Here is a 25,589-nt window from a genome sequence, read left to right as displayed (position 1 = left end):
TTATTATGTCCAATGTTTTCATTCATGTTTATAAAAACACTGTTCACTGTTTATTTTTTGGTACTAGTAAAGGGTAGTCAATTGCAAATATGGTTGACGCAAATATGGTTTATGCACGTGTCCACTGAAATGATTCTATTTATCTGCGTGCTCTCCCTCTCTCTCTCTCCCCCTCCCTCCCTCTCTCTCTCTCTCTCTCTCTCTCTCTCTCACACACACACACACACACTTTTTTAAAGTGTGCCTCAATATAACCAAGCTAGCACAAGATCCACACACTTGTTCTCCTTTCACATGGATGAGCAGAAGCCAGACGGTGTGTCGGTGTCTCGGTGTGCAGCTCAGTGCCTCCATCACAGGAGTCTCCACCTGGCGTCTGCGGCCCACATCTGTGACCTGCGGCTGTGGAGGGGTTGTGGATGTGGAGGGGCCTCTACCCCAAGAGGAGCGCCTCACTCTGGGCTTGCTCGGTACACGCGTCCCCTGGTCCCCCGTCTCATTTCTGCTGGCCAAGGAGGAAGCCAGACACCGTTTCGTACACCACGAACGTGATGCAGCAGGCCGGGGTCACTCTGATCATGTTGGACACCATGCCTTTGTAGAAGCCCTGAGCACCTTCGTTTCTGCCCAAGAGAAGAGAGAACCGTATTACTAACGGAGGACCCTCACCTAACGAGGGGACCTCCAGACAGCTATAGGCCAAACGTTTTCACAGTACAAGGCCATTGGGCTGGATCATCTCAATTTAAACCATTGGTCTGATAAGTCATAAAGACATCTGGTGCCCTTCTTTTCATAAATGCAGCTTTTAACCTTGCAGTCCTGCTTTGAGTACTAAAATACCCATAATTCAAAAAACTTGTCAAAAGGCCACCCTCGAGAACACCATCTCCTGACCAATCAGAACTGGGACACACAGGGTTCAGCAGCCAGTGCAGTGCTTACCCTATTAGGAATCAATGATCAATAATTAAGATTAGCAAGTTCTACACCTCTTCAGCCTCAATCCCATATCATACATTCCTTACCAGTCATTGTTAGATTAAGAAACAGTCAGTTGCGTAAAAGTGTTTGCGTAAAAGTGTCAAAACAAGCATCTTTGATCTCGCCACGTCTATATCTGTCAGAGTGAGTGTGTGTGTGTGTGTGTGTGTGGCTCACGTCCATGTCCTTCTGATGACATCCAGAACTCCACTATAGCTACTGTGTTGATCCTGCATGCGAGCTCGAACCACCTGGTATGGATAAGTAGTTGCCACGGCAAAGATTTTAGACAAGGCAGCCATGGTGATGTATTCTAATGGATTCTGGGGAGGAAGAAAAACGGGAGAGAAATGCGATATGATTATGATTTACATTCCACTCCCATCACCACGTCTGCGCTCGCTGGAGTGAATCATGCACAGCGATGCTTTGTTTGTTTTGTTTTAATAATCTCTAACATCTGTGAAATTGTTCCAACACAGTCTGGGGGGCTGAGAACATCGTGCACTTGCCAGTTTAGCGTCTGAACGCATCCTTCGGTATCTGTTGTAGTCTCTCTTCAGCTCCTCATATGCCATGAACTGCAGGGCACCGTGAGACGTCCCAAACAAGCCCGGCACAAAGCCCTGCGCGCAGACACGGCCAGTTTAGCCAAAGCCACTGCCTCTCACGACACAGCGATTCGCACACGGATGAGCCGCATGTGGACAAACCAGGAACACTAATTTACGCCATCTCGCTCCATACGTATTCTCCTGGCACATCGCCGCCCTCTCCTGGTTAGCGATGGTAGTTTCATTAAAAAGCTGGTTATGCAACATGCATCACCCATACAACACCTACGGCACAAGTGTTTGCCCTGATCAGTCCTATGACTTAGTAGTGTGGGTGCAGAAAGTGAAGCAAGATGTAATTGACTTCATTTTCTAGACATCATTTCATAACATTTACACAATTCACTCTATATATTTTTCTTTTGAGTGGGGCATTAAGAGGACAATGGGAGCCATGTTTGTGTAGACAGAATCAGCACTCCGGCTCAAAACGTGAGACTATGCTCCTCCTTCAAACAGGCTTTCATAGCACAGCAGTACTGCAGTAGCACAATACATCTGCGTATCATAACTGCACGCAGACACACGTGCGTGACCAAACCTACCCGGTACAGCCCCCGGATCCCTTCCTGACGGTATATCTTCACCAGCGCGTCTACCATCCCCTTGTACGGCTTCGTGTTTGGGTCGGTGCTGTACTGCAGAACCAGGCGTGTCTTGGTCACCCAGATTGGGTTAGTAAGGCAGAGGGTCATTGCCCCTAGAAAAGAGCAACGGATCTCACTGAACACCCAGTATTGGACCCAAAAGCGCTGATATAAAAGGCCTTCTTTGGGCACTACATGAATAACCACTTTTGGGAAAATATGATGGCATTAGCATTCAGAGCAAAAAGCGATTCTTTTGACTTGAGCATATGAAATTGAAGAATTCCTCCTCTTCAGTCCAAGCCATAAATTCATGAGCAATAAATCTGCAGCGACGGTTTTCTAAGCTTTATTAATGTCCCACGGTTTGCAGCTCATGATGCACACATTCTGCCTCTTTGTACTCGACAAAGCAATTTCCTTTACAGTATATCAAACAGCATATCAGTACAGCAATACATAACTTGAAGTTTCAGATCTTTTACAGGATTCGACTGAGGGTTGAGTCATGTAACTTTGATTGCACAGCTCCACTAGCCTAGGGTCAGGTTTCACTCCTGTCGTGTTGGATGGAAAGAACATAAATACCCATAATGAACTACTTAAAGGCTACTGCTCCCTTTTAGACTACAGATAAGACATAATGAAATTGAAATAGTCTAATTCTGATTCACTATTCGTCAGGCAATTACTATTTAATCTAATATTGAAGCTCCCTCACCAGTGCTTCTATCCTTAAACGGAACAGTCGTGAAAGATGACCTGCACCAACACACACACTACAGACCTGGCTAACATCACTTCTAATACAGTTCATGAGTGCCTTTCTCACACATTCCTGTACACTGGATCATGGACGGTACCGCCAGAACTTACCTGCTTCTGCAGCCGCCACCAGGTGCTCCGTGGCGCTTAGCTCCGTCTGACGGCCCTCCTTAGCGTAAGCCTTGATGGCGTTATAACTGTCGACGGAAGAACTTACGGCATTATTGGTCGGACTCACTAGTCATAAGAAAATGTATCAACGTTTCCCCGTTTGTTGTGTAAGGTGGTCGTACAATAGGAAATAGAGGCCCCACGAAGCGCCAGCGCCCCAGACGTTAGGGGTCACGCCTTGGTACAAGCCTGCAAGTCCTTCCTGCTGCCAGATGGTCCTCAAGCAGTGTCTGATCCCATGGTACTTGGGCCTCAACTCCAGACCGTCGCTCACTGCAATACGAACATCAACCAGACGTGTCAATTCCAGGTTCAGAAAGTAAAAGTCCTCACCAGGATTTTTGCTCAGGCTTCCTGGATTGTGTTGATTCCTCTAATTTTACCTGGATTGCACTAATTAGAAAATCTAGCGAGCTTGAGCAAAATCCTGGTGAGGACTTTTGCTTTCTGAACCTGGAATTGACACCTCTGACATCAACAACTTTGATTTCTACGTTCAAGCTCTTGCTACACATGAGACCTTCGTGACCCACAGACCACGTTGCCGTTTGACATTCGCTACCCTTGACCGTATTTATAGATATTTACACTTATATGACTAGCATTATTTGCACGCATGGTTCATAACCTATGGAGTCGGAAGGGGTCCCGACACTTGCTGTGTTTTGACAGATTATCTGGGTGGTTTTCGACTTACCTGCAAACCTAATTTTGACCAGATCCAAGGGGTGTAACACCATGGTCGACACCACGCCGCCACTGAGTCCGGCTGCTAAATGTCCTAGTTTCACATGACTGTAGAGTCGTTGGAGGTTCCCCGTGATTGAGGAGTCAGAGGAAGGGGCGATGGGTGTCTTGCCTTCACCTAATGGAGAGCTCATCTTTATGGCCAACTAGGTGTCTACTGGTGAATGGAGACTGTACGCAGGATCACTAGCTAACTGCCCCGGTGTGTAATTACAGCTGCTTAGACTAAGTTAGCGTTTAGATTCTCTACAGACATAACACATCTTACATGTCTTACAGTCTTACAGTTTCTTTTTTCTTCTTCTTTTTACACAGAACGCACATGCCTCCCTGTCACGGTTGAACCTGCGATAAACTAGTCACATGGGTTATCCCATAATGCAAACGTACAAACGACACTAGTGAGACGGCAACAGTTTTCAAAGTAAAAGTCTTTCTCTAAAAATTTGAGAAGCGGTCTAAGTAGGCAGTGTTTTTCTAAATTAAATTGACAACAGTAAGTGACCTTTATTGAAGAATGATGTGCATTGGATATACATCTACTTTAAAAACAGTAATGTTACTGGTTACATATAAAACACTGGGAAATAGATAAGAATTTTAATTTTATATGAGGTATCGTATTTGAACTTCTGAATCCCATATATATATATATATATATATATATATATATATCAGATCGCGCGCCCCTTTTCCCGTATTTATAAAATATTTGAATAATACAAAGTTGTACAAATTATAAAAAATATGGATTCTAATATGGACAACCGCAGTCTTGCTTGAGCACATTCTCTCTCTCTCTCTCTCTCTATCTCTCTCTCTCTCTCTCTCTCACACACACACACACACACACACACACACACACACACACACTCTATCTTTCTTTCTGTGTGTGTTGTGCGCACATATACACACTCGTGTGTTTGAATGTTAGAAAACATAACAATAAGCATGTTGACAGCACGTAGATGTTCTGCAGTAACATACCATAATAGTATCAATCGCCTAGTCTGCTGTTCCAAAAACTGCGCATGCTTCTCATATTCCTGATTTTGCCACACATATGCGAACACACACACTCACACACTCACACTTTCACATTCCTGTCTCTCTATGTGTGCGTGTGTGTGCCAGAATACGCAGTCCCAAATGTAAAAATGTAAATGTATTTAGTAGAATAAAGATCTAATGTCTTTCATATTTTATTTCCTATTTGCAAAGTTATCTGAAATATCTCTGTAAGTTGATCTACGCATATCGCGAGATTCAAACGCTTTCATTGGCTATTCACCAAGACGCGCGGCGTATTTAGCGTAGTCGCGAACATGGTAGTTGAACTCTGTGACGCCAGGCACGTAGCAGCTTTGCGGAAGTGGTATCAAGGGAATGTCGGGTTGTGAATGATCGGTTTTTGAAGCAGCTTTGGACGTCAATATTATGGGTAAGAACACTCTCGCGTATCTCTTTTGAATTAATGAAAACAAAGGGCGCCGATGTGCACTTTACAGTGTACCTTATTTACGACGGGTGTGCCGCTGTTTGAGACCAACGCCCGGCTCTTTTACACTCATTTAGGTTCGCTACACACAGACCGCCACTCAGGCATTTCCTGTGAATTTTTTCTTAGTGTGTCACTGCGTTCAGTAGCGACTAGCTGGCTAAATAAATAACTTAAAAGTAAACAAGCCCACTACATAAACAGTGTTTATTAAGCAGAACGAAATGTTATTTGTGGAAGTGTGATGCCTTTTGTGTTTTGGTTGTGAGTCGCGAGCAGAGCCAGCACGTAAAGTCGAATAAAGTGGTTTGCTGGGGGAGTTTTGAAATGGGGCCTAAGCGAGTATCCACATCCTTCTGTTGTTGGGCATTAAACAGCTACTTTTGTTCAATAGCAAGCTGTACATAATATAACCAAAACAATTTACATCCTCAAATTGAAAATGAGCAGTAATTTGCCTTACAAAGGACCCTAAGTTTGCTTTTTTTTCTCTGAAGGCAGGGAGTGAGTTAACCTAGCTAAACTAGCTAAGTTGGCTAATTAACCATATCTGGATTCATGCCCTTTATGTGCGCTCAGCGAGACTTAATTTAGCTAGATGTGTTTTAATATGAAGGTTCTTTGTCACAGACTAGACGATTTAAATAAAATTAAGTGTTCGATAGCCTGAAAAGTTTGAACATTACTTTATTGGCGTTTAATCGGTTCAATGTGAGGCTCACAGCCCTGACCTAACAGCTGAAGTCTTTCTGGGACAAGTGAGGTTTGGGTGGTGGACTGAACTCGGAGAACGGGACCCGTTAATGTGCCTTCATAACGGTCAGTGTGAAAGTTGAAGGCTGGCGCTCAAAGCTCAGTTTTGCAAAAATATGCATGTGTCTGAGCGACATGCGTTAGCTAGCTGTATATAATACCGTTATACGCCCTTTCCTTTACTTCACCCATCTCACATGAGCAAGAAGCCATGCTTATTTTAGTAGTCCCAGTCAACGTTTATTCTTTACAGAATTGCTGTAAATAAATGAATTGCGTTGTAACATATGTTTAGTGCCAGTTTGTCTTTGTTGAGGGGTATTTTTTTTTAACATGACCTAAATTAAATCCTGATACTGACCATTGCCTTTGCAGAATACAGACAGAATAGCTGTGAAGATATACTGTACATTCCCAGAAAAATCTGAGCTAGAATTCAGAACAAAGGATGGTGGTGGTTTTAATGGTTTTAAGGGAGCCAGTGGAATGGGACAGCCTGTCCTTCCATGTGACCGCCTCCTGATCGCCCCGTCAACTATCATCTGATCTCGGTTCATGTCCTTTGAGCTCAGATCCACAGAAATTGTTTTTCCACTATAGAGGAAATGGGCTTAGTCATCCCAAACTACTAATACAGTTGAACATGAACAAAATGTAATAGTGGTCAGTTACCATATGTGCAAACTGGATTATGTTAACGTATCCACTTTAGTTAAAAAAAATTTTTTTTGAAGCTGTGATTGCATTTATAAGTGCACAAGCACTGCATATTGCTAAATGCAGATCATACTGCCTCTGATGTTTTCAGTGCCATGATTTAATGGTTGTCTTTATCTGAATAACTTTGTAAGACCAAAACGGAGCTGCATGAATAAACACTTGAATGATAGCAATTTATCATTTAGTTACATTATAGTCTTAATTTAACGCCGAGTGAGTTTTCCTAGAATTGCTTTGCTCTGTGATTTGTGCAGTGGTGTCTGTTCCCTTGGACTGACTTTTCTCTTTTCTTGACTTTGTTTTATTCCCCAATTAATTTCTTTTTGTGGGGTGGGAATGCCTGAATTGTGGATGCTGGACATACTAAAACATGACTCGACAATTTCATGTTCTCATCTTCACCTTGGTCTGAACTGGACATTTGCTGGGATTTTAAAAGCAGTGAGTATCGAGCCACCCTGGCATTTGTCTTGACACTAAGCACAACACATGTTTCAAATTTTTTTTTAAGTGATGCAACCTTTTTAGGTATTTGAAAGACTTATCACGGTTTGCTTTTGTGGCCAATGCCTAGCATTCTTTACTGCATGCACAGCATGCTTTAAATTGCTTGTTTAAATGCTTCGGCAGACCCACAATCTAAATCAAATAACCTTGATTCCATGGTCAAATGTGTCTGGCTTTATTGCAGCAACAGAAGAATCTCGAGGGATACGTTGGCTTTGCAAGCCTACCCAACCAAGTCTACAGAAAGTCTGTGAAACGGGGCTTCGAGTTCACACTAATGGTTGTGGGTAAGAATTATATATTTGTTTTATGTCTGCATTCTAAACTTTGAGTTATAGATTTGTCGATGAAATACAAAGCACGTTGGGTTAAATATGTGTTAAATGACTGTTCTGCCGTGCAGTTGAAGCACTTTGAATTTCCTGTCTAGTTTTGAGTTTTGGCCAGCTGGATGACATGCATTCTTAACGTTCTAAACACTGTCAGGATAACCACACAGGAAATAGGGGTTGAAAGGCAGTGATTTCACATCCTGCCCAAGTTTTAAAAAATGATGTCTCTCGAAAAGTTGGCCTGTTTTTCAAGACAAGTATAGTTTGTTGATTGATATCAAAATACATTCAGTGAATGCTTTTACTGCTAGCATGTTTGCAGCTGTTGGAGCTGTTGCATTTCACTTGCGATATTGAAGTAGAGGTCTGTGGCTGAGATCCTGCTCATCTGAAGAGCAACTTGCTGCAAATTTTTGAGGCCTTAATGAAAATGGAGGCAAATTTACTTGGAGGTGGTATGAGTTTGCATTTTTGCTCAAAGCAAAGCTAAGCTCAGAATGCAACACCACCACTCTTTGCTCCATCTCTCATGAAGATGACTCTTTATTCTAATACTGTCATGAGACTAAATGGGAACTTTTCGTCAGGTCTGTTGAGACATGTGTTAAATTCATGGGAAGCCAAAACCACATGGTGTTTTTTTTTTCCCCAATTTGCATCTTGGTTATATTTTTTAATTTAGTCATTGCAGTCTGTCTATTAATGCTACGATGCAAAATTCTGGTTCAGCGCCATGTTTTTATACTCAGGTTTGTTTATTGAATAGTTCACAAAATCAATGGCTTACTTTTGATTGTAAATGTATGGTACAGCTTCTCATTAATGAGGTGTGTTTTTCATTTGATGTCTCTGAAGATATTTTGAGCATTTTCGCAGCCTGTGAGTCAGACGTGTGTAGCATGCAGCTAAAAGAAGAGAGTTTGAAGGGATCCTGTTGGCCTTGCTGAAGACTAGCAAATGCAGTCTTTCATCAAAAGTTCATATTCCTTCATGGCTTGACCTCCAGAATGCTAATTCAAGAACCGAAACGGCTCTGGTTTGAACAATACTGAAATGCTTTTTCTGTGTTGTAAAGTAGAGCGTTATTTCAACTTTTATGTGGTTTGGTGAGAAGCGTGTGATGTTTACCTCGGTGTAGTTTTTGAATTAATGGACATTGGGCAGGTCTGTAACTATGCCATCCTCATGTTGTACCAGATGTTGTGCTCACATGCTCACTGTCTGACAGACACTGGGTGACCTAGATTGTAGTGCATGCAGTCTAGTTTAAATCGAATGCCCTTGTTGACATGTAAATATCTTCATTTCACCAAGGATTTTGATCTGTGCGAGCGGATTCTAATATGGACAACCGCAGTGTTGCTTGAGCACATTCTCTATCTCTATCTCTATCTCTATCTCTATATATATATATATATATATATATATATATATATATATATATATATATATATATATATATATATATATATATATATATATATATATATATATATATAATGTATTTGTGGAAGAAGTAAGTGGTTTGGTGGGATTGAACACTGCTCTTTGGAGGTCTAGATCTTCTCACATAGATCTTCTCCACTGCCAGGAGGGAAAACGGAGTTCCTCTCAACAGCAGGGAGGCCCAGCAGCACAAATACGCCTCTGTGTGCCGCAGCACTGGACGGCATCCTGCCAAAACACAGCCGACATCTAATGTTGTTTCAGGGTCATCTTTTTTCAAACAACGGGCAGTCCATCTGCATCTGCAAAGGCCCTGAGCTGTAATTTTATTTGTAGGGAGGTCGAGACAACTTTAGACAACTTAATCTAGAAGGTAGACGATTGATTTCAAATACAGGGCAAATTTGATTTCACCAGATGAGAGAATCGGATGATTTAAAGCAAGTGTTGCCCATTGGACCTGGAACATTCTTCAATATCCTGTTGTGTTTGGAATAAATAGGTTGAGGATAAACCCTCTAAAATGAACAAAGCTCATGCTTTTTCATCTTTCTTTCTTTCTTTCACATTTCTCCAGGTGAGTCAGGATTGGGAAAGTCCACGTTGATCAATTCCCTCTTCCTCACTGGCCTGTACTCCATGGAACACACGGGTCCTTCACATAGAATCAAGAAGACCGTGCAGGTACGCGGTGGCTCATCCATGTCCCACAGACCAGGTGGTGCTCTGCTGTCCTCTCTCACTTTACACATCGTTTTCAAACTCGAGGCGCTCTCGTCTCCATGTGGAAGGTTCCGGACCGTTCCGCCACAGACACTCATTTCCCAGCATACCTCAGTAATGGTACACTGCTGTCTGGTTCGTGTTGCTACATGCAGTTTCAGGAGACGTGTCAACTTTTTCAAGATTGAGTTTGTAATGTTTTTCATGCCTCCTCATCCATCACATTTGAGAGAGATGGTGGTATTTGTAGGTAATACACAGTATTCAAAATCCTTTCACATTCATGTTTTAGCTAGATCAAGATATCAGATATTTAAAGGTTTCTGGACCTCCTCACACATGGGCACCTGTAACTTACACACGGGCACCTGTAACTTACACACGGGCACCTGTAACTTACACACGGGCACCTGTAACTTACACACGGGCACCTGTAACTTACACACGGGCACCTGTAACTTACACACGGGCACCTGTAACTTACACACGGGCACCTGTAACTTGCACTGCCAGTTGTCATGTCTAGGCTGTAGTGTCGTAATGGACATGGTCTCTAATTGTAGATTCACACCTACAGAATTGGGTTGAACTGAACATAAGCCAGTGGGTTTATGAGGCCAAATAAATGCTTCTAGATTCAGTTGTTTGGTTAGAAAGAACTGATGCTGCAGTGCATGATGTAGTGGGATCTGTAACTGACTGGGATGAACTGAAAGAGTCTTGTTGAAAGCAGGTTGTGGATTGTGTGGTGCTGAGCTGTGGTGTGTGTCTGGTGGTGGGTGGGTGGGCGTGTCTGGTGGTGGATGTAAGGGTTCTGTAAATACTCTGTATGCTCTCATGCAGGTGGACCAGTCCAAAGTGCTGATGAAGGAGGGCGGAGTCCAGCTGCTGCTTACCATGGTGGACACACCAGGTTTTGGAGACGCTGTAGACAACAGCAACTGGTCAGGATGCTTTTTCTTTTTTTCTTTTTGTTGCTGTAGAAGTAATTCTCTTGTAATAGAAACTGGAGCCATGCCATTTTTTATAGCAGTGACATTTTGTACCAGAGAGTTTATGATCGTGTTTGTGTATTTGGACTATTTTAGTGTGTGTGTGTGTGTGTGTGTGTGTGTGTGTGTGTGTGTGTGTGTCCTCACTCTGTCGTGACTCCTGTGTTCTAGCTGGCAGCCGGTCATCGATCACATTGACAGCAAGTTCGAGGACTACCTGAATGCAGAATCACGCGTCAACAGGAGGCAAATGCCTGACAACAGAGTTCACTGCTGTCTCTACTTCATTGCGCCCTCTGGACATGGGTGAGTTTTGTGTGTGTGTGTGTGTGTGTGTGTGTGTGCGCGCGTGTATATGCAGGGTGCTGGCAGTTGTTTCTGAATGTAAAACACTAAAATGCCCATCAGCGTGAATAGGGGTGGACAGGGATTTCAGCAGCGTTTCATCAAAGCCGAGGAAACCACTGATCAGGGCCTAAATGCCTCTGTGATGCGTTTCCTGTGAGCCCCAATTGCCAAGGGCGCGTGCTGCTGGAGGAATTGCCATAGCGACCCACCCATTTCCTACTGATTATGGACACTTGGCAGATACTGGACACATAATGAGCTTCACCATCTTTAGGCTGTTGATAACCACGTATCTAATGACTAGAAATACATGTAGCACAAGTAGAACAAGTAATACACAGTTAAATAGACTTATCGCTAAATGATCATGAAACTGCGCGAGTTGACAGTATTAATCTATTTGATCTGGTTTTATGTTCACCGGTGGCTGCAGTTGAGTTTTGCTGTAGCGCAATTACTGCTGCTCCCTGATCAGACGGGAGTCCGTTGGCGTGCTAGGGGTGGCGTGCATGAACCGTGTTTCCACATGTGCTAGAGGTGGCGTGCGTCTCTAGAGGAGTCCTGCTGTGAGGAGTCGTTTTTCCAGTCTTTCCACACGTGCAGTCCATGCGAAGGAGGTAGTCTGTAGAACACGTTTGCAGGCGCACACGTGTTGGAGTATCGAAATCCAGCCGCAGCGGCCGTAGTCCCCGCTGGGGCGGCCGTAGTCCCCGCTGGGGCGGCCGTAGTCCCCGCTGGGGCGGCCGTAGTCCCCGCTGGGGCGGCCGTAGTCCCCGCTGGGGCGGCCGTAGTCCCCGCTGGGGCGGCCGTAGTCCTCGTGTCCTCTCGTCCGCTCTCCAAACGAGACACTAACTCGGCACCACGTGGAGCAGCAGGCGCTCGGCCTGCTGTTATCACAACTGAATGTTGGCAGGAGCTCCATAAACAGGGGCCGAGAGGGAAGGTCACTATAATCTCAGCCTCGGGCTGCATAGATGAGGACTGCAGAATCTGGTTTTCGGGAAACAGCCGTACATTAGTGGACGCTCTGATAAACCACAGGTTTCCTCTCACTGCCTCTCTTTCATAGCAACATTTCTAATGCTTTTACTGCTTTTGGCTTGTATGCAAAGTGGCCAAAAATAAAAGCGGCTCGCACTTTTGATCTACACGAGCTGAATGCTGGACTCTGTACTGGTGTCCCAGGATACATGACTGTGTTTGCCCCCCCAGCCTGAAGCCACTGGACATCGAGTTCATGAAACGGTTGCATGAGAAGGTGAACATCATCCCCCTGATCGCCAAGGCGGACACGCTCACTCCTGAAGAGTGCCAACAGTTCAAGAAACAGGTGTGCCTCCTCACCTTTCTGTCACTCTCTCACTCACTCATCCACTCACACACATACTTGCATGCTCTTTTTCTTTCTCTTTCTCTCTTTCTCACATGCTCTCATTCTCTCTTTATCTTTTTCTGGGCAAAAACCCCAGCCTGGTCTTTCTCACCACAGAAAATAAGATCTGGGTTCTGTATTGTATAGGAATCGTGTGGCATGGTCTTAACGAATAGTTAAGAAGAAAAATCAGTGACACTTTTCCCCTTTGTTCATGTACTTGTATAAGGTTCCTAGTGAGAGAGACTTACTGTTACTCTTAGCCTTCTGGATTCAGTTCCAAACTAAAGAAGCATTTGGACACAACACATTTTGGCTGATGGACAACATTTATGGGACTGTAGGGAAAAATCTTTTGCCAAAGCATTCCTTTAAGCTAAAACCTTACAACCAAATGGTCTCCCAGCAACCAATAATGTGAAGACACAAAGCATAATGGTGGATTTATTTCTGTTCCTCTCGTCCCTGTTCCCTGAGCTTGGCGGAGTAAGGGCGGGCCGGCAGAAACCACCTGACCTCTCCCCACTTCTCTCCCCCAATCAGATCATGAGAGAAATCCAGGAACACAAAATCAAAATCTACGAGTTTCCAGAGACTGACGATGACGAGGAGAACAAGCTTGTGAAGAAGATCAAAGTATGGACTTCTTTGTCAATGTTTATATAAAACTTTTTTTTTTTTTTCCATCCTTTCTGGTAATTAAAAAACTTTCAACCTAGCCTAATGTCTAGTGGTGTGAAAAGCCCTCCGTCTAGAGGCCCCATTTAAACAGTCGTGTGTGTCTGTGTGTGTCTGTGTGTGTCTGTGTGTGTCTGTGTGTGTCTGTGTGTGTGTGTGTGTGCGTAGGACCGGCTGCCCCTGGCTGTGGTTGGTAGCAATACCATCATTGAAGTGAATGGGAAGAAGGTCAGAGGAAGGCAGTATCCATGGGGAGTTGCAGAGGGTATGGCAACCTGCACACTGACCAGCTCCACGTATACAGTTGAAAGTTGCACAAACTATAGAAACGTACACAGATGCTCTGCGTCTGTGTGCTTGGTTCTAGCAGCTAATCTAGTCTTTCACCACTAGTCCCGCAAGTCTAAATAGTAACTAGTAGTGAGTAATAATATGTAATAGTGGTAACAATAGTTTGCATCTTTCTCATCATCAATTGTTTTCCCACAGTTGAAAACGGAGACCACTGTGACTTCACAATTCTGCGGAACATGCTCATCAGGTAGACGCCTGCCTCGACCCGGTTCGGGCCACCCTGCGTGTCCGAGTTTCAATCTGCCCCCTGCTAAATTTGTAAAGTAACTTTCAGCCTTGCCAGAAATGCAACCTGCTCAGTCACGTGCCTCCGCTCCATGCTGGTGTGCCAAGCCTGCCTTTAGGACCTCAAACACACCATCTGCTCCTTTTCTGTAAAGAAGCCCGAAATAGCCGTGCGGGTCCAGACAGTGGCGGGCGGGAGAGAGAGCGTGTAGCGCGTGGTGTAAATGGAACTCGGCTCTGTGTCTGTTTCCTTCAAGGACCCACATGCAGGACCTGAAGGACGTCACGAACAACGTGCACTATGAGAACTACCGGAGCAGGAAGCTGGCTGCCGTCACCTGCAACGGCATGGACAACAATAAGAGCAAAGGCCAGCTCACCAAGTGCGTGCCCCGCCCCCCGCCGTCACACCGCCGCTCGTTACACTCGCCTCTTGTATGATGGTCTGTCTGCCGCTGTTTTTTCTCTTAGAAGTCGTATCGCAGCTGATTTGTTGCAGTAAGTGGTTCATGTATTGGTTCTTGGTGTTATCCGTGCGGTTTTAAGGGAGTCGACCATTTCGCTCATCGAAACCCGAAGAGGCAAATTGTTATTCGGTTTCTTCGCCCCAGTCTCGTCCCTTTGGACAGTGGTTAACCGGTTCTGATCTGCACTCTTCCTTGTCCCTAGCATGTGTGATCTCTTTCGCACATTTGAACAAACATGCTCACATACTAGTGCATAAATCACCGCTAACTTAATGCATAGTGCATGCCTGCAACACGCTTCACATTTGAGTTCCTGATCAAAAGCCTTCTCTGCCTTAATCCTGTCTCCTGTAATAACTGATTCCTGTTTTAGCTTTGATATGATTTTTGCTCTTTAATGCTCACTATCATTTCAGCGTTCTAAGGTTGTGTGTTTTTGTTTTCGTAGAGATGACTCTGTCGAAGGCATGTAAGTGATGTGTTTTTGTTGTTGCCGTTGCTGCTGGTAGCCCCCCCCCCCACCACCACCTGGTGTACATAAACTCTGTTCTCCACTGGTGACGGTGCCCCCTGGTGGTGGATGTCTGTCCTGCCCCTTATCTGCCAGCTTAAGCAAAGGTCTGCTGGGTTACGGGTTTGGCCCAGAGCCTGTTGAACTGGAGCGACTCCGCGAGCTTGTGTTCCTGAGCTTGTGCGTGTTCGGCCGCTGGAGAACGTCACGTGCCCCACGCCTGCCTTGGTGCAGGAGAAGCGTGTACGACTCTGCCACTATCGGAGGACTATAGTGGGTCTGGCTCCTCCCCCTGTGTACTAGCTGTTGGTGCTGCGTGCGCTCCGCTGCTGCGTGTGCTCGGACTATTAACTCCAAACGCCGCTCCAGCTTTTGCTGTCAAAACGCCGTCAGTCGTGCGGCTTCCAGGACTCCGGTCTTCGAAGCGTCGGGTGGCTCCCTCCCTCGCCTCCGCGTTCACCACCTACTGCTTGTCGCGAGAGCTCTGATCTGCAACCATGCACCACCACCCCCCCCCCCCCCCCCCTCACGTTGAAGACGAGGAGCTTGATGGTGATCAGGAGCGGGTGGTTCTTGCTGTACTGCAGGTGTCTGCTTCCATTTCCCAGCCCTCCCCCTCCTCCCTCTCTCCCTCTCTCCCTCCTCCCTCTCATCGCTCAAGATGTTTGAGATGATGGCTCCCTCTAGAGTCTGCTTAGGGCGCCGTAAGGTCTCCCGCGAAGCTGAAGGCCGCGCAGCGTGTTGTGACTGGCGCGTATGTCTGTGCACGCACCTCCACCAGGAGCCCCCTGGCCCAGATGGAGGAGGAGAGGCGAGAGCACGTGGCCAAGATGAAGAAGATGGAGATGGAGATGGAGCAGGTCTTTGAGATGAAGGTCAAGGAGAAGGTCCAGAAGCTGAGGGACTCTGAGGCAGAGGTATTGCGAGCAGATCTGTCCTTACATGCAGCTTCTTTTGTATTGCGTGTGTTTTGGGTTGTTGTTTCACCTCCGTCCGCACCACCACCACCACCACCTCCCTCTCCCTGTAGCTTCAGCGGCGTCACGAGCAGATGAAGAAGAACTTGGAAGCACAGCACAAGGAGCTGGAGGAGAGGAGGCGACAGTTTGAGGAGGAACGAGCCGGCTGGGACACCCAGCAACGTCTCCTGGAGCAGCAGAAACTGGACGCCTCCAGGTACGGGTTGGTCAGCACCACCACGCCCAACACGCTCCCTCTCCATGTATCTCCTGGGGAGCTACGTGCTGTTGTAGGCTATTTACTGTTTAAGATCTCCGTCTCCTGGCAAACCGTTCAAACCGATAGTTACGTTTTACCTAGTTACACATCATGTGATGTCAAAAGTGACTTGTTTAAAAGTTTCTCACAGGAAAACAAATGTGTTTATCTGTTCCACACAGGACCTTGGAAAAGAACAAGAAGAAAGGGAAGATATTTTAAAACGCGTTTGCAGGACGTCCAGGTTGTGTTCATTGCCATTTTCCCCAGTCCAGACGTGTGTAGCTCTCGGTCAGTGCTGCCCGTGTGCTGCTTGGTTATGTCTGGGAGCAGTGAGAGAGGCACACACACACACACACACACACAGCTGGACGTGGCCCATAGCTATGCCTGTTCCCTGGGCAGTCCAACCCCTTATTATGTGTGTACATATATATACCGAATTCTATACTCCCTTTTTTATTTTTTGTTTGTTTTTTATTAAATTGTTTAACAGCAAATGTCCACATATGAGACGATTGAACAATCGTCTATTTGTCATTGTTGCCAATCCCTCGAGTTCTTAAGATGTGACACACACAGATGCTATATGGTGGGTTCTTCCTTTTGTTGTCTCATTCCACAAGGTCTTTGTTAACAAGGGCAACTCACAAAACTCTTAACGACTTACAGATCTTCAAAGGAAAGATAGAAGCAGAACTCTGCTGCACCCGTGGTGTAGTTTGTGGTTGTTTCCAAAAGATAATGCTTTGACTAGCCAGTATCATACAATGGGCCACTTCTTATAAGTTAATGTTAAGTTTGTCTTTTTTTTATATATATATATATATATATGTTTATGTATCCCAAGCTAGGTAACACACATTTTTTTTCTATGTTGGATTTCTCAGAATCAGGTTGTTTTTCCCCAAAGCATCGGTGGCTTAACTTGTAATCCTTGAACAGCTGCTGTGACCAAAGGATGGTGAACCTTTTGTTCGTACGCGTCCTCACCCATGCGACCCTTGACCTAATCTGACCTCTCGTGTTCTGCAGGAAACACGCCTTCACAGAATGTTTTCTTCTCCCTGTTTCAGTTTTTGTACTCCTGTATTTTTTTTAATGTTATTTTTCATTTATTATTGTACAGTCACTTAATAAACGTGATATGGATTGAGGTTATCTTGTTTATGTTCAAGCAGTATTACACACGTTTTTGAGATGGTTTGGGCTGTCGATTGATTAGCAGCTGAGGTCATTTTAACAGTAAAGAGTTTGTATGAAACATCTATATATTTGGGTGCATGTTCTTTTTTGGTTGCTGTCATGTCTGCACTGTAATGCGTCTCATTTGCATGCCGTCCATAATGAAATCTGGTAGTAACGAAGCAGGCTCTGAGCACTGCTCAAATGTTGTTTCTCAGGAGGCTAGCGAGTTCAGATGTACAGCGCTGTCTGTAAGCAAGTGTTTAATTGGTACTGTAGCAGAAAGCTTTTAAAATGACCCCTGAACTGTGAGATTGAGGTACAGAATACGAGCTGTTTCATGGTATGTGCATCTATACAGGGTGAACAGACCTTGGAATGAACCCTTCTGATGAGCATTACTGCACAGATTTGCAAGTCTTGGAAGGTTTTTTCACTTTAATTTCTCAAATGCATGAACTTGCAACGGTTTATAAAAGAGCAGTACTGAAACGTGTGAGAGGCAATTAAAATGTTCTGTGGTTTAAAAAGAAGCTAGTGAAATTTAGTTTTCAGTTCCTTTAAAATAAAGGCCCTAAATGAAGACATTAATTATTCGGAGCTGTTTTACACAAAATTAGATTTCTACATGCACACGTTAAGTTAAAGGTCAGAAACTGGACATTTTAATATTTGTAAGCATATTTGAAACGTTTAATAATGTGCATAATTAGTATATACCACAAATTAGGCAGCCTGGGTGGGCTTATTTCATGCCAAAAAGACTCCAATAAAGTCTGTTATTTGCAGGGCTCACTGAGTTTGCATTGAAACTCTCAGGGTATCTGCTAAAATATAAAAAATAATAATCTAAAAAATATATATATACATTCAGGTCTCACATGTACAGTAATATGTTCAGTGGTGTGGCAGGGAAAATGCTGGAACTGGCAGAAAGTGCAGCAGTACGAGTGGGACGGTGCAACATGGTGGAGCACAAATATCAGTCAGGAGTAGCAGCAGTAAAAACATGACTGAGAGGGAGAAATGAAAACGTCAATATGTCCTTTGACTCTTCTGCAGACTCGTGGCTTTGGGAGTAATAGTAGTTCCATGATCTGCTTGTGCGTCAGCAGCACTGTCCATATCGAAGCAGAAGGGTGCTGGTGTCCTTCGTGCTTTCGCAGGCCTTCCTTGGCACAGATGGATAGATATCTGGTAGAGGTGGAGATTCTTGCCCTCCGTGTTCGTGTGGTCATGAACAGCGCGTGCACTGCACAAGGCAGTGATGCAGACACACAGGATGCTGTGAGCGGTGTTTTTGGTAAACACCACAGAGACATGTCAGATGTGTTCAGCTTCCACAGGAAAGCCCTCACAAATGTTAGTGTAGAAGAATCTACAATTTCAGGTAGATTTCTTTTCAGGTAGACGTGTTTATTGAGAGGCTGTCGTCAGGCCACCACACCTCCGGGGCTTTCAGCTCCTCACTGAAGGCCACCTCGTCAGTGTCGGAGGGGAGGCCCACGATGTGCCCTCTGCAAACTGGAGCTCAGCCCTGGAACACAGATGCATGCAGGAGTGAAAACGCGATCTGCGGTCTGTCTGTCAGGGCATCTGGTTACACAGATTAGCCAGGATGGTGGTGTAGTTGTAATGAACAAACACAAATTACCACGTATGCATACTTCCTCTCTCGATCTCTCAGGGTGGTGTGCAACATCACAGCAGTGTGTGTGTGTGCGTATATATATATATATATATATATATATATATATATATATGTAGGGAGTTTATGTTGGCATTTTAAGGGGGTGCCAATGTAAGAATTGTCTAGCTTTTCAATGCATTTCATGACTGTAGACGTCAGTGCTGGAGGTTGGTATTCATTGAGACAGGAAACGCTAGCTGGGCATCATAACCTATTTGTCACTTTTAGGAACAGCTAATTATGAAAAAGACATTTGTGGAACCACAAATAAATTTAGAGGTATTGTAAACCTCTATAATTCTCACCAAAGTATCGCTTCCACATTTCAGCAAAGGACTGCTGTGTACCACGTCTTTGGACAACAGTAAACAAACAAACAGACGTAACAGTTATAGCCCACGAAAAAGGCATCATTTTTAGTCCATTATTGAACACGTCCACTGCCAAGTAACAAAAATGACGAGCTAAATGAAAAATGAATAAATACTCTGTTTCACTAGCCTCATTGCGAATAATTAACAACAGACACAAAGTGTTCTTGTTCGGTCTGTGTTGCCACTATGGAATAAACGATTATCAACGCATCTACTGTTGCGCATGCGCATTTCCCCCTCCACTCTCGTAGGGCAGCGCCCGTCTTTAAGGAAGTGCTACACGTGACCACAATGAAAGTGATACTAACAGATAAAACCCATCATGTAGCTAGCTTAACTTTCAACAGTTACACCACAGACGCAGAAAGCACCTAGCGAGTGGGGCAAATGACAGTCCGCCATGGCCAATGTTTGTTTAAAACGACTGCCACTTTATGGCATGCTTTGTTGTTTTGCGACTGTTGTGCAGGCGACGTTGTCAAACGCGAAACTGCGCAGCGTGTCGGACGAGTGCGCAAATAACGCGAAAGGCAAATCGAACCTGCCCGGACTGGCGGGGTTTGAACCAGGGGACCTCGCCCAAGATTTCAGAGTGAAAACACTAAGTGGCGAGTTTGTCTATCCGCTTGAGAGAAACCCAAACGCCTCCGTGATTATTCACGCGTTCACGAACAAGTCCGCGTTCTTGGAGTGTCTGTGGACGTCCAACACGTCCCTCTCGGACTTGGTCACGTATTTGCCCGTGAGCGCTGAAGTTCTGGTTCTGTCTCTGGACGACTCCGCTCATCTCGATGCGGTTTGGATGAGGGAGCAGGTCTACCGCGCCGCCACATTCAGGTGACTTCATTCTACAATAACTGTTTCATATTTTAAATGTATGACGTTAACACGCGCATTTCTTATTGTTAGGGGGAAAGAAATTTTGTCCAGACTTCATTTTTCTCCCATTCCCGTCTACGCGCTGGGGAACTGGATCCCGAGAGTGCTGTACTCGTGGGGATGCGGTGGACACAACTGTGGCCTTGCCCAAGTGGCCTTCACCTCGCCGGGTACGCACGGCCGGCGCGTAACACCCCATCACACGGGCAAGAAGAAAAAAGCCATATGGATGGGTTTCATTTAAAATATTTAAACACATGTCTTTCTGGTCGTCTTCCTGGTTATTAAAACGGCTACAAACTCCAGAGTGGACGGTGCCCTTGGTGGCGAAACGCCTGACCGCCAGGTATGACTGGTTGAAGGGCCGCTGGGAGCCAAAGTCATACAGTCTGGCCGACGCGGGGGACGGTTGTGAGCCCCGAACCGCGGTAGCTGGTGCGGTTGCCTGGGTTTCTGAGCACGGTTGCTCTTTCTACACAAAAGTAAGAACATAAAATGATTGAAGGAGACAGTTTGTGGTGTGGCCTGTGCAGAGTTCCATCCCTCCATCACTTTAAAATCATGTCACAGGAAACACTACTACTACTCAAGTAGTGGGGTAGCAGTAGTGGCTCTCAAGTTTCCAGGTTCCCTGCCATAACCAGTCCAACATTAAATGAGGAATCCTTCTCGTGTTTTTGTCACCCCCCAGATTAAAACTATGGCTGACTCCAAAGCTGTTGGAGTGCTGGTTTATGCCTCACCTGGCAACCCCATTCAGGATATGAATTGTAAGGAGGAGGAATGTGAGACCACCCTCAACATTCCAGCTGCTATGATTCACATTCAACCTGCTGTAGTGCAGGCCCTGCTGTAAGAAGCCCTCATAGCACTCATAAAATTATTTTTCAGATAGAATTTTTTAACCTATAGTTTGTTTTCTGCTTGTAGTGTACTTTATTATGTATATCATGTGTGTGTGTGTGTGTGTGTGTGTGTGTGTGTGTGTGTGTGTGTGTGTGTGGCAACAGAATGCAGAAACAAGTGAATGTGTCATTTCAGGTCACTCCATCACCAAACTTCTTCATTGCAATCAACCAGCAGGGGGCGCTGGCAGAAATGGGCTGGTTCCTTTATCCCAGTTTCAGATTTCTTTCTTGGCAGGCTGAGTGGTATGTCAACAGACCTCCACCACATCTCGCATGAATCTGTCAGATAATGCATTCAGATTCTATTCTAGAATATACTGGCTGCATTCAGAGACTGTAATACATCATCAGAACCATTACCAGTTAAGTCCACATAGTTTTGAAAATGACATCTCACTAGTTTCATTACACAAATTGAATGAATTATGCATCGTCCAGCAGGCTTTTAGACTCGGGTGCTTTTAAAGGGAGCTTGTTGAACCCTTCGAGCTTCTTCTGCATGGCAGGTTTGACTTTGCGGAGGACTTGGCGGGTCGCCTTGAGCGTCCGGCGGCTGTGGTGTCCGTGCTGGACGACGTGCTGATGCAAGGGAAGGCTGGGGCCCAGGCAACGGTCCAGCTCCCCACAGGTCGGGTTAGAGCGGACCCGTGTCAAAGCATCGCGCTTTGCTCTGTCCATTCTGATTTCACTCATATCCACACTGGCCACAGTCCAGCACTGGGGGTGACTAAGGCTAAAGAATTCAAATAGAATTTTACAGTAGTTGTCAGAGCAAGCCTATAAGAACCTGGTGACCTCTGGACCTCATGGCGTGCGTGTTCTGCTGTTGTCAGCCCTGCAGGACTACGACACGCTGGAGCTAGACGCGGCGCTGTCCTGTCCCGGCCGGCGGGACGAGACGTGCGCCCACTGGGACCACACCGTGCAGCTGCTCGTCTGCTGTGACCGCTTTGGCCCCTACTGTGGCCTCGAGCTGGGTCGCTGGATCACTGCCTTCCGCAGGTGCACGGGGTCACACGGGGTCGCATGGGGTCACACAGGGTCGCCGTCCTGGGCGCGATGCCAAGTGCAGTATACTCACTCATGATTGTCTTGCAGTGTGAATCGTGCTATTTCAGTTTCTGCTGTATTATAAATCAACATGCAGTATATTCGTAAGTATTTAAAGGTGCACAGTGCTTGTGTTTATAAGTATTTCCTTGACGGCATGTTGGAACACTCGTCTTTTTAGAGATCAAAATCAAGTGACAGAATTGAAGATAAACTGACGGACAGATTATTTTGGTAAACCATAAGCTAAACCATTTTTGAGTCATCTGTAAGTAATGCACACCAGGTGGGATTAGGAATTAGAACATTCTTAAATATCAGTAACAGAAGGCCTTGTCAAAGACGCAGGAGTCCCGGAAGAGGAGAGGCTGTCCATCTGGGCTTCACTAGGTTCTGCGCCTGTATCTGGTGAGTGTTGACATTTTGGTCTGGCGTGTTTCTGGCAGGGGGACGGGGCGCTGGCTGACAGATGTGTCACCACTCCTACCGTTGCTGAGCAACGATCGATGTGCCTTGACGATGAAGACTGTTCCCTGGGCAATGCCCTGGATGGCGTCCCTGAATCTACGCTTCAGCCATAGCAACCGTTCAGGTCAGAACGTCCCTACACCGGCTAGCAACCGAGAACACGTGTCACGGTGCCATCTGCCACCGCAATCAGCATATCACATTGCATCTGAACTCAGAACACCAGGATTCTGCTAATAAACAGTGCAAAAGTGGGCAAAACCTAAATTAAATGTAATGGTACTAACAACAAGTCACTGGACAGAAAAAAAACAATGAGTTTGTTGCATGTTTATGGAGGTCAGGTGCACTCACGGGTTACAAACTCACGGTTACATTCTTGAAGTTACAGACTGATGGGTTTAAGACTCGCGGGTTACAGACCCATGGGTTACGCTCTTGAGTTACTCTCATAGGCCTTTCAGAGCTCATCGGCTGCTCGTGCTACTGCTCTACAGGGCCTCGAGAACATGAGTCTGGGTTCTGCCCCTCTCTGTCATACATTTGTGAAGCAGCCGTTGCAAACAATTCAACAGAATACACCATGTAGTGTTGTTGGGGTTTAGCAGAAGCTTTCTTTCTGAAGATGATGGGTAGGCCACGGTTTCAAGATGAGCTTTAGAAGGTTTAGGTGTTACCCAAACGTGTAAGGGTTTGTGAAGTTGTACAGTTCATATAGCTCATTCACAGGGACACGAAAGGCCAGGGGTAGCAGGGGATTTTTGGGCTTCACAGCCGTGTGTGATTTTGAACATTTAATTTGTGCTGTTTTTCTTCTACAGGAAACTCCTCAGAGACGCTTTACCCATTCATGTTGACCCCTCTGTACAACGGTGGAACCTTTGACAGAGACTACAACACGAGGTTCCAGGAGATCAAATTCACTATTCCAGTTTCAGCTAAGAAGGTGATTGGTCTATGAAATTGTCAGTATTTCATTTGAAGTTGTGGCACTATTGGTTACAGGCTCAGTTTAATGGGCTAAGTCAGGGTTCCAGAAGTAGTAATAGTCATATTATTAATTAATAGCATATTATATTATTAACTACACCTAACTGCATGCACTTCCAAAAGAACTGAATATTAACACACGCAATTTGGAAATGTACTCAAAGTGCATGTACGCACATGTCTGTGTGCGTACGTGTGTTTACGCATGTACTTGTGTGTGTGTGTGTGTGTGTGTGTGCACGTGCGCACTTGCAGGTGGAGCTGTACGCTGTTATTACGGGTCATGGAAGTGATGAGAATGGGTGTGGCGAATTCTGCATAACATCACATTACTTCCTCGTCAACAATATGTACAACAATTCTCAAACATTTGAATCAGCTGGTGAGTGAGACCTCCAGTCCACACAGTGCTTTCAGAATGAAGGTTCAAAGGTCAAAGTTCTGTCTCTTATTGAATGTCTGTGTGTCCCCATCTGCGTGTCCCCATTTGCACACACACACGTGTGTGTGTGTGGGCAGGGTCGGCCCTGGGCTGTGCCCTGCGTGTGGGTGAAGGGGCCGTGCCCAACGAGCATGGCACGTGGCTGTACGGCCGTGGGGGCTGGTGTGACGGCCTGCAGGTCAACCCGTGGAGGATTGACATCACACCACAGGTGCAGACAGCTAACGTAGCTAAGCTAACTACACCCTTAGTAGTGTAAACACACACTTTAGCTTACTAAAAAATACATCTAGAAAGGTCTTAGGATCTGGTCATCAGCTGATATGATTAACCCTGCTGTTTGGCACAGTTGTGGTAACTAGAACGTAATCCACTACTGTAGATTAGAGGTTCTATCCCTGTTCAAAAAATGGATATGTCACAAATACACCAACATCATATTAAAAATGCTTTATAACACAGGCTGATGAACTGCTATGTTAAAAAAATCAAAGAACTAGTGCTGTCAATTCCAGGTGCCGCGATTAAAAGTCCTCACCAGGATTTTGCTCAAGCTTGCTAGATTTTCTAATTAGCAATCCAGGTAAAATTAGTGGAATCAACACAATCCAGGAAGCCTGAGCAAATTCCTGGTGAGGACTTTTAATCGCGGCACCTGGAATTGACAGCACTACAAAGAACACATCAAGCAAAACAAAAATAATTATTGGGTGTGAATGATTTTCTTGGTTTAGTGGCCTATTACGGAGCTAAACATCTGTATGAACTTAATATGTGTGATAATGTTTTAATATAAATGTACGGCCATTTTTCTACCAAATATTTGTTTACGCACATGCCAGAGCCCCTTTCTTCTTTTGATGCTCCACGTCCTTAGAGGTGATAAGTTTTAATTTCTGATGTCCTCTGTGGTGAACTGTCATTGTGTTTATTTATTTTTGGCTTTGCAGTTGGACATGGGCGGGTCCAATACCATCCTCTACTTCGGACTCTATGATGGACGCAACCCTAATCCAACCAAGGATCCTGGGTACATTATTATGTACTCCTACCTTGTGTTTTATAAGTGACTTCTAAGATAAACCTAAACTTGAAAGATTTCTTGTATGTGTAAAAGTGATGATTAAAGAATTCTATTTCTGGAGATCAGTCGCTTGAAATGGTCTCTGCGTGAAGAACAAAGTCCTGGACATTTTGCAGTTTCCTTCTGTTGTAATGAAAATGGTTATTAGTCAAGACATTTTTAATATGACAGCAGGTGTGCTAAAAAGATAAAGCAGAAAATAAAGACCAGTAAAACACTAGAAGATGGTTAAACAAGCGGCTCAGAGAGTGTACATGACCTCATCATGCCTAAACGCTAAAGGCTTTAATAAAGAACACGCAGATGAAGGAATTAATCTAACTGGATTTAAGTGTCGGATGTCTTTCAAAATGAGTATGCTGTTCTGTAATCTTGAGACCATCACAAAACCATCACTGCCACCTTTGAACTGCAAGTGTCAAGAGCAAATCCAGATTTTTATATACACATGTCCCCTTTTAATATAATAATTTTATTTAATAGTATATTATATATACTGCATTTCAT

The 25,589-nt window shown here is 44.9% G+C and overlaps 3 protein-coding genes across 5 annotated transcripts; 2 read left to right on the top strand and 1 right to left on the bottom strand.

Moving 5' to 3' along the window:
- Nucleotides 1–38: 38 nt before the first annotated feature.
- slc25a32b (solute carrier family 25 member 32b) lies at nt 39–4,250 on the bottom strand. Its single transcript, XM_077012354.1, has 7 exons — nt 3,819–4,250; nt 3,244–3,394; nt 3,062–3,147; nt 2,144–2,298; nt 1,497–1,610; nt 1,162–1,307; nt 39–623 (listed from the first exon to the last, which is right to left on the bottom strand). Exons 1-7 carry the CDS (start codon nt 4,000–4,002, stop codon nt 497–499), a joined length of 963 nt encoding a protein of 320 aa, XP_076868469.1. The 5' UTR covers nt 4,003–4,250; the 3' UTR covers nt 39–496.
- A 2,910-nt stretch (nt 4,251–7,160) lies between these two features.
- On the top strand, nt 7,161–17,173 carry septin7b (septin 7b). 3 transcript variants are annotated; one of them, XM_077012335.1, is made up of 14 exons: nt 7,161–7,280; nt 7,531–7,633; nt 9,702–9,808; nt 10,691–10,791; nt 11,011–11,145; nt 12,400–12,517; nt 13,103–13,195; nt 13,406–13,502; nt 13,727–13,778; nt 14,074–14,199; nt 14,732–14,752; nt 15,576–15,711; nt 15,825–15,970; nt 16,195–17,173. In XM_077012335.1, exons 1-14 carry the CDS (start codon nt 7,176–7,178, stop codon nt 16,232–16,234), a joined length of 1,380 nt encoding a protein of 459 aa, XP_076868450.1. In that variant the 5' UTR covers nt 7,161–7,175; the 3' UTR covers nt 16,235–17,173. The 3 variants fall into 3 exon arrangements, with proteins under 3 accessions (XP_076868450.1, XP_076868451.1, XP_076868452.1); XM_077012336.1 differs by lacking the exon at nt 14,732–14,752; XM_077012337.1 differs by lacking the exons at nt 14,732–14,752; nt 15,576–15,711; nt 15,825–15,970; nt 16,195–17,173 and adding an exon at nt 14,288–14,725.
- A 2,372-nt stretch (nt 17,174–19,545) lies between these two features.
- LOC143519176 (uncharacterized) lies at nt 19,546–25,378 on the top strand. Its single transcript, XM_077012333.1, has 12 exons — nt 19,546–20,098; nt 20,171–20,310; nt 20,447–20,622; nt 20,832–20,992; nt 21,151–21,291; nt 21,555–21,676; nt 21,882–22,050; nt 22,545–22,690; nt 23,388–23,512; nt 23,812–23,938; nt 24,076–24,209; nt 24,949–25,378. Exons 1-12 carry the CDS (start codon nt 19,662–19,664, stop codon nt 25,066–25,068), a joined length of 1,998 nt encoding a protein of 665 aa, XP_076868448.1. The 5' UTR covers nt 19,546–19,661; the 3' UTR covers nt 25,069–25,378.
- The last annotated feature ends 211 nt before the right edge of the window (nt 25,379–25,589 follow it).

The sequence above is a fragment of the Brachyhypopomus gauderio genome, chromosome 7 (genome assembly GCF_052324685.1).
Source record: "Brachyhypopomus gauderio isolate BG-103 chromosome 7, BGAUD_0.2, whole genome shotgun sequence".
In the NCBI taxonomy this organism is placed as follows: domain Eukaryota; kingdom Metazoa; phylum Chordata; class Actinopteri; order Gymnotiformes; family Hypopomidae; genus Brachyhypopomus; species Brachyhypopomus gauderio.
The sequence above is the reverse complement of the archived record's forward strand: the minus strand, read 5'-3'. Positions and strand labels throughout refer to the sequence as shown.

What these genes read in the sequence shown, in the direction of transcription:
- slc25a32b (XM_077012354.1), bottom strand. Translation starts at nt 4,002, where the DNA reads ATGAGCTCTCCATTAGGTGAAGGCAAGACACCCATCGCCCCTTCCTCT. An exon ending in TGGGGCCTCTATTTCCTATT is followed by an intron (nt 3,148 to 3,243) that starts GTACGACCACCT and finishes TTCCGTCGACAG; the next exon opens with TTATAACGCCATCAAGGCTT. An exon ending in TGCGTTCAGACGCTAAACTG is followed by an intron (nt 1,308 to 1,496) that starts GCAAGTGCACGA and finishes CTTCCTCCCCAG; the next exon opens with AATCCATTAGAATACATCAC.
- septin7b (XM_077012335.1), top strand. Translation starts at nt 7,176, where the DNA reads ATGCCTGAATTGTGGATGCTGGACATACTAAAACATGACTCGACAATT. An exon ending in TCCATGGGGAGTTGCAGAGG is followed by an intron (nt 13,503 to 13,726) that starts GTATGGCAACCT and finishes GTTTTCCCACAG; the next exon opens with TTGAAAACGGAGACCACTGT. An exon ending in AGCAAAGGCCAGCTCACCAA is followed by an intron (nt 14,200 to 14,731) that starts GTGCGTGCCCCG and finishes TTGTTTTCGTAG; the next exon opens with AGATGACTCTGTCGAAGGCA.
- LOC143519176 (XM_077012333.1), top strand. Translation starts at nt 19,662, where the DNA reads ATGGCCAATGTTTGTTTAAAACGACTGCCACTTTATGGCATGCTTTGT. An exon ending in CAGCCATAGCAACCGTTCAG is followed by an intron (nt 22,691 to 23,387) that starts GTCAGAACGTCC and finishes TTTCTTCTACAG; the next exon opens with GAAACTCCTCAGAGACGCTT. An exon ending in GGATTGACATCACACCACAG is followed by an intron (nt 24,210 to 24,948) that starts GTGCAGACAGCT and finishes TTGGCTTTGCAG; the next exon opens with TTGGACATGGGCGGGTCCAA.